General features: G+C 41.3%; 1 protein-coding gene across 1 annotated transcript; it reads left to right on the top strand.

The window, feature by feature from the left end:
* The first annotated feature begins 242 nt into the window (after positions 1 to 242).
* On the top strand, positions 243 to 4,734 carry LOC140007254 (uncharacterized). The gene is made up of 4 exons (XM_072049958.1): positions 243 to 1,637; positions 2,148 to 2,457; positions 3,160 to 4,670; positions 4,717 to 4,734. The coding sequence occupies exons 1-4, from the start codon at positions 243 to 245 to the stop codon at positions 4,732 to 4,734; spliced, it is 3,234 nt and encodes a 1,077-aa protein (XP_071906059.1).
* Positions 4,735 to 7,269: the final 2,535 nt, after the last annotated feature.

Raw genomic sequence — 7,269 nt, 5'->3', positions numbered from 1 at the left:
TTTCTACTTTTGTTCCTTGTTACTTTAGTACAATTGGGAGCTATTTGATTAAAGTTTGATTGAATTTCCTTGAGAAAATTTCTGATTTCTTCAAAGGTACCTATCAAGTGGCTTGAGAAGTGAATTGGTGAGAGCATTAGAGGGACATAAACACTTGAGTGAAAACACGAGAGGAGTGAAACACTTAAGGGAGCAAGTGAGACCTTTTCTACTAACAATTTGTCAAGTTTTGCAGGTTCACCATGTCTCAGGAAAATGAACTTACCATTGCTCAGTTATCACTTAAAATGGATGCTATGTGGAAGGAAATGCAGAGGAGACTGGACCAACGACTGGAAACGATCCATGAGCAGATTGATCACCTAAGTTCATCTAGGGCTTCATCTAGGAAATCTAAAGGAAAATCCGCCCTGGAGGAATCTAGTGACTCCAACGCCGATTCGGACCGTGAGACCTACAGACAAGGGAGACCGAAGAGGAACACAAGAGCAATTGGTGATGCAATCCAAGGGATTAAGATGAAGATTCCTCCATTCCAAGGCAAATCCGATCCGGATACATACCTTGAATGGGAAAGTCGGGTAGAGCTAGTATTTGATTGTAATGACTACACCGATGCCCAAAAATTGAAACTTGCCATAGTAGAATTCACCGACTATGCCATAGTTTGGTGGGAGCAAGTGGTTACCAGCTGGAGAAGGTGTGGTGAACCACCTATAACCACGTGGACTGAGCTCAAGAGACTTATGAAGAAGCGATTTGTACCAAGTCACTATCATAGAGACTTGTACAAAAAACTTCAAACCTTGACGCAAGGCCAACGCTCAGTTGAGGACTACTACAAGGACATGGAAATCTCCATGTTGAGAGCTGATATTCAAGAAGATCGAGAAGCTACAATGGCAAGATTTCTCAGTGGTCTAAGGGTTGAGATAGCCGATCAACTTGAGCTTCAATACTATGTGGAGATAGATGATATGGTTGACAAGGCTATCAAGATTGAGCAAAGACTCAAGAGGAGGGGTGCAACCAGAAATTATAACCCTCCTCCACAAACATTTACTCGTCCATTCCAGCCTAGAAGGGAAGAGAGAGGTTCGAATACTTGGAACCCTCCAAGGCCGAAGCATGATCAAGGTCCAAGCTCACGGCCGTCTTTTGCCAAACCAGACTCCAAGGTTATTTCCAAGCCACCAATCGAAACTTCAAAACCTAGGAGTCGTGACACCAAATGTTGGAGGTGTCAAGGAGTTGGGCATATTGCAAGCCAATGTCCAAACCCAAGGGCCATGCTTGTCCTACCAAATGGAGACATTGTCACTGATGATGAAGAAGAGGAATACACAGACATGCCTCCCTTGGTTGAAGAGGAAGATGAGATAGAAGAAGTTCCAACTCAAGACAAGGTTGGATTGGTAGCAAGAAGAGCACTAGCTACTCAAGCTAGTAAAGATGAGCTTCAACGTGACAACATTTTTTACACTAGGTGCCATGTGACCAACAAGGTATGCAGTTTGGTGATCGATCCCGGAAGTTGTACTAATGTTGCTAGTGCATTGATGGTGGAGAAACTAAACTTGCCGACTAGTGAGCACCCTCGTCCCTACAAGCTTCAGTGGTTAAACAACAGTGGAGAGGTACGTGTTCTTAAACAAGTTTTGGTTACTTTTCGCATTGGTAGGTATGAAGATGATGTTATGTGTGATGTAGTACCAATGCAAGCTGCACATATACTCTTAGGGCGTCCTTGGCAATTTGACAAAAGAGTCACTTTTGATGGTTTCTTGAACAAATACTCTTTTATGCATAATTGTAAAAAGATTACACTTGCACCTCTTACACCTCAACAAGTGCATGAGGATCAAGTTAGTCTACAAAAAGAGTATGACCTGCATGCTACCACCAAGAAGGACAACGCCAAAGCTAAGAAATTAGTGTTGGCCGACCCTTCTTCAAGTAAGTTGGATCACTCTCATTCGGCCTTAGAGCCCACACAGGAGAGAAAATCCAGCATGCTTGCCAAGGTAAAAGATGTGAGAAAGGCCTTGCACTCTCACCAGATTTTATTTATTTTATTTTGCAAACGGTCCTTATTCACTAATGCTCCTGATGCTTCCTTGCCTAGTAGTATTACTAACCTTTTGCAGGAGTATCAAGACGTCTTTCCTGAGGATATACCTACTGGTTTGCCTCCATTAAGGGGAATTGAACATCAAATTGGTTTCATTCCTGGATCTTCCCTTCCCAACAAGGCACCATATAGGACCAATCCTGAGGAAACCAAGGAGCAACAACGACAAGTGGAGGAATTGCTTAGTAAGGGTTGGATTCAAGAGAGTCTAAGCCCTTGTGCTGTACCAGTTCTACTTGTTCCAAAGAAAGATGGAGGATGGAGAATGTGCACTGATTGTAGGGCAATTAATGCCATCACGGTAAAGTATCGACATCCCATACCTCGTTTGGATGACATGCTTGATGAATTACATGGTGCTATCATTTTTACTAAGATTGATTTGAAAAGTGGTTACCATCAAATTCGCATGAAAGAAGGAGATGAATGGAAAACTGCATTTAAAACAAAACATGGACTTTTTGAGTGGTTGGTCATGCCTTTTGGGCTAACCAATGCACCAAGTACTTTTATGAGACTAATGAATCATGTTTTACGTTCTTTCATTGGTAAATTTGTGGTTGTTTACTTTGATGATATTTTGATCTATAGTAGGAGTCTAGATGAGCATGTTGTGCATTTACAAATGGTCCTAGATGCACTTCGCAAGGCGAGCCTCTACGCTAACCTTAAAAAGTGTACCTTTTGCACAAATCAATTGGTTTTCCTAGGTTATGTTGTAAGTGAGCAGGGAATTCATGTTGATCAAGAAAAGGTGAAGGCTATTAATGATTGGCCAACTCCTACCAATGTAAGTGAGGTGAGAAGTTTCCATGGCTTGGCAAGCTTTTATAGGCGTTTTGTCAAGGATTTTAGCACAATTGCTGCCCCACTTACATCCATTGTCAAGAAAAATGTGCAATTTCATTGGGGAGAAGACCAAGCTAAGTCTTTCCAATTACTTAAACACAAGCTCACACATGCACCTGTTCTTAGTTTACCTAATTTTGATAAAGCTTTTGAAGTAGAGTGTGATGCTTCTGGTATAGGTATTGGAGCTGTTCTACTCCAAGAGGGTCGCCCGATTGCCTACTTTAGCGAGAAGTTGAATGGAGCTGCTCTCAACTACTCAACCTATGATAAGGAACTAATGGCCTTGGTACGGGCTCTCCAAACATGGCAACATTACCTACGCCCTCGTGCGTTTGTCTTGCACACCGACCATGAGTCGCTCAAGCATATCAAGTCCCAAGACAAGTTGAGTAAGCGACATGCACGATGGATTACATTCATTGACAGTTTTACCTTTGTGATCAAATACAAGGCAGGTAAGACGAATGTAGTGGCTGATGCACTCTCGCGAAGGCATTCACTTATCACTACATTAGATGCTAAGTTGCTTGGTTTTGAATTCCATAAAGAATTTTATGCAACTGACTCAGATTTTGGTGAGATTTTTAACTCTTTGCCACGACACTCTCGTGAGCATTATTTCATCTCTCAGGGGTTCTTATACTTCAAAGACAAGCTTTGCATTCCCAAGAGCTCCATGCGCACGCTTCTGGTAAGGGAAGCTCATGGAGGTGGTTTAATGGGGCATTTTGGCATTGCCAAGACCTTGATGATTCTCCAAGAGCATTTCTTCTGGCCCCGCATGAGGAGTGACGTGGAAAGGCACATTGAAAGGTGTGTGACTTGTCACCAAGAAAAATCAAAGGTACACCCTTATGGTCTCTATACACCTTTGCCTATTCCACATGCACCATGGGTTGATCTGTCGATGGATTTTGTGCTTGGTCTACCTAGGACTAGACAAGGACATGATTCAATCTATGTGGTAGTTGACCGTTTTTCCAAAATGGCTCATTTTATTCCTTGTCTCAAAACAGATGATGCTAAGCATGTTGCAGATTTATTCTTTCGTGAGATAGTTAGATTACATGGCATGCCTCGCACTATTGTTTCTGATAGGGACGCCAAATTCCTTAACTATTTTTGGAAAACTTTGTGGTGTAAACTAGGTACTAAGTTGCTATTTTCTACTTCTAGTCACCCACAAACTGATGGTCAAACCGAAGTGGTTAATAGGACTTTATCCACCCTATTGCGTGCCATTATTAAAAAGAACATTAAATCTTGGGAAGACTGCTTACCACATGTGGAATTTGCTTATAATCGCACTGTTCATTCTGCTACACAGTATTCGCCGTTTGAAATTGTGTATGGCTTTAACCCTCTCACACCTTTGGATTTAACTCCTTTACCTGTTCATGAGAGAGTTAACTTGGATGGTAAGAATAAAGCTGCATATGTACGTGAGTTACACACTAAGGTGCGAGCTAACATCGAGAAGCGTACACTCCAATACATCCAAAGTGCCAACAAGGGGCGCCGCAAGATGGTGTTTGAGCCTGGCGATTGGGTCTGGATACACATGCGGAAAGAGAGGTTCCCAGTCAAAAGGCGTAGTAAACTACTTCCCCGGGGAGATGGTCCATTCCAAGTCCTGGAGCGTATAAATGACAATGCCTACAAACTTGAACTTCCAGGTGAGTATGGGGTACATGCTACTTTTAATGTCTCTGACTTGAGTCCTTTTCATGCAGACGATGAGTTTGATTTGAGGACAAATCGCCTTCAAGAGGAGGGGACTAATGAGGAGGGGCTCAAGGCTGCTCAAACTTCTAGTGCTCAAGTCATGCAAATACCCAGTGGTCCAATTACAAGAGCGCGTGCTAGGAGAATTCAAGAATCACTTCAAGCTCTTGTTTGCACGATTCAAGAACGAGTTGGTGATGACTTGAGGTCCATTGAAGGGTTACATAATGGAGAAACTACTCTATACACTTTCCTTCAAATGGAAGATTCAAGTGAAGACTAGTCCACAGAGTTCTAGGTTGCTAATTAGGGTTTTCGTTACCATTACTAGTTGTTTGTTAGCATTAATAATTTCGGTCAATTTCCACTTCACTCTGGCCGAATTTTAGAGTCTTAATTTAGCCAATTAGTTGTTAGATATTTTACCCTTAATGAAGGGCAAAGTCGTCCATTGGGCATTCTAGGGTTTGAATCATGTAAGGCTATATATAGCCTAGGTTTTCATTCATTGAGGACAATTCAGATTTTATAACATATTCGTGAGTTTATTCACTCTCTCTTGCTTCAAGAGAATTTCCTTTGAATACTTGAGAATCAATCTCAAGTTGTTCAACGAACTTATCAATCAAGTAGTCTCCTTGATTGTGGCGTTCTTCTATCTATACTTTTGGTTCACTAAAGTGGCTAGTCGTGGGTTAAGGAATCTCCTTAGTTCGTGGCTCGTGATTCTAGAAGGGTCAAAGTTCCGCAAATCATCCCAACTTGGTGTTCGTCTAGATCCGTCTCACATCACACTCCATTTAAGGCATCAACTCAAGGGAGGTATAACTTCTTTTATCTTTTTTTGTCTCTCTCCTATGTGATCCAACGTGCTAAGTGAGAATTGCATGTCTACTTTGCTTTCCTTATCTTTTTTCTTAATTCCTTTCATTCATTTCATTTACTTTTGTTTTTATTAAGTTATTCTTTTATGGGGTATGTGTACACCTCTTGGCTTATAATAGATAGGGCTTGGTGATCATTCTTGTCCATTCTTCCCTTTCCCCTTTTGTTTTAGTTAGCAAATGTAATAGGTTCATTAGCTTGATTGCTTGCTTTTGTTGCTATGTGTTAATTGATTTATTAGGCTCTTGCATCTAGTCGAGCATGCTAAGTGTTACGTGCTACATGTTTATGAGTGTTTGGCATGTCTACTTGCTTTCTATAGTCGTAGATGAATGTGATGGATGAATGCACGTCACCACACTAGTCCAACGCTAGTTGTGGCCCCCTTTCTCGTCACCGCACTAGTCCAACGCTAGTTGTGGTTCATTGTCCGTTTCCACTAGTCCAAACGCTAGTAGGAATTCATAGAATGGGCTAGTCCAACGCTAGACCCAATAGGCCGTCCCCTTTTCGTTAGTGCATACTTGCATGTTCACTACATTTCATACATTTTTCTTAGTTTTTTCTAGCATTTGGCATGCTCCTCCAATCCTTCCCCCTTCATTTTAGGTTTTTGCATTCTCATGCTAGTTATAGAGTACATTTGCTTGAGAGTCCCCTTTCGATAAGGGAAACGAGCGAGTGTGGCTACTCAATAGCCTTAGCACGCTAGTTCTTCCTTCTAATCCAAGGGAAAATTAAAGTCGTGAAATTAGGAGTCATTCCCGTACCCGACTTGATGCATTCCTTTAGGGTCATGCACTTTCATTGTTTTCACTCTTTTATTCACATTTTCTCACTACTTGTACTTTTCTCAATCCATACTTTCTCACCACTTTCTTCCTATCACTCATTTTTATCTTTCTGCCTCACTTATTTATGGCACCCAATTGCACTTATATGTATATACTATCATATTTTCATTCATTTGCACACACAAACACCTTTATTTTCTCACACTTGCACACTTGCACTTGAGTCCTCATTTGCATTAACCACGGCTTCTATGAGAGCTTTCCTTTTTGGCCACCACAATTCATGTGGATGGGACCAAAAAGCCTCATAAGAAACATTTTAGATTTAGGATTGCATTTTTCTTTCCTTTTCGCATTCATTAGTCATATCCAACATGCGATACATACCTCGGGTAGAATAATTAGGAAAAGTGGGGCTAAGTCACGCAACTAGCTTTGGCTAGGGTAAGGGAGTACCTTAGGCTTTGCCTTTGCCTTCTCCCTTATCAAATGTGACCCCCGATCCCTTTCTTTGGTTACGTAGACCTAAAAGTTCTTTAAAAGGGTTTGTTTTACTTTTTTCTTTCAAAAACAAAAATCAATTTTGGGTGACTTGGTACACCCTAACTCTATACCAAGTGGCGACTCCGTTTTTCTATTCAAAAACCCTTTTTGAACTTTGTTTGGCCAAACCGTCGCATTTCACAATCACACGGCCTTTATTTTCACTTTCACACGTTCACATACATATCTCACACACTACCACACACTACACTAACACAACATCAAAAAGTGGGGCGCGACACAAAATACCTTGACACCCCAAGAAAAGTAGTAGCTTAGGTTTCTTTCTTCCAAAACAACTCCACCAAATCCTTGAAACATGTAAGGCCCGAAAACAAC

The sequence above is a fragment of the Coffea arabica genome, chromosome 5c (genome assembly GCF_036785885.1).
Source record: "Coffea arabica cultivar ET-39 chromosome 5c, Coffea Arabica ET-39 HiFi, whole genome shotgun sequence".
Lineage (NCBI taxonomy): Eukaryota > Viridiplantae > Streptophyta > Magnoliopsida > Gentianales > Rubiaceae > Coffea > Coffea arabica.
Note: the sequence above shows the minus strand (reverse complement) of the source record. Positions and strands in the feature narration are given on the sequence as shown.

Coding starts and splice junctions, on each gene's coding strand:
- LOC140007254 (XM_072049958.1), top strand. CDS start 243: ATGTCTCAGGAAAATGAACTTACCATTGCTCAGTTATCACTTAAAATG. Junction 1,638..2,147: donor GGTTAAACAACAGTGGAGAG/GTACGTGTTCTT, acceptor AACCTTTTGCAG/GAGTATCAAGACGTCTTTCC. Junction 2,458..3,159: donor GTATCGACATCCCATACCTC/GTTTGGATGACA, acceptor CTTCTGGTATAG/GTATTGGAGCTGTTCTACTC.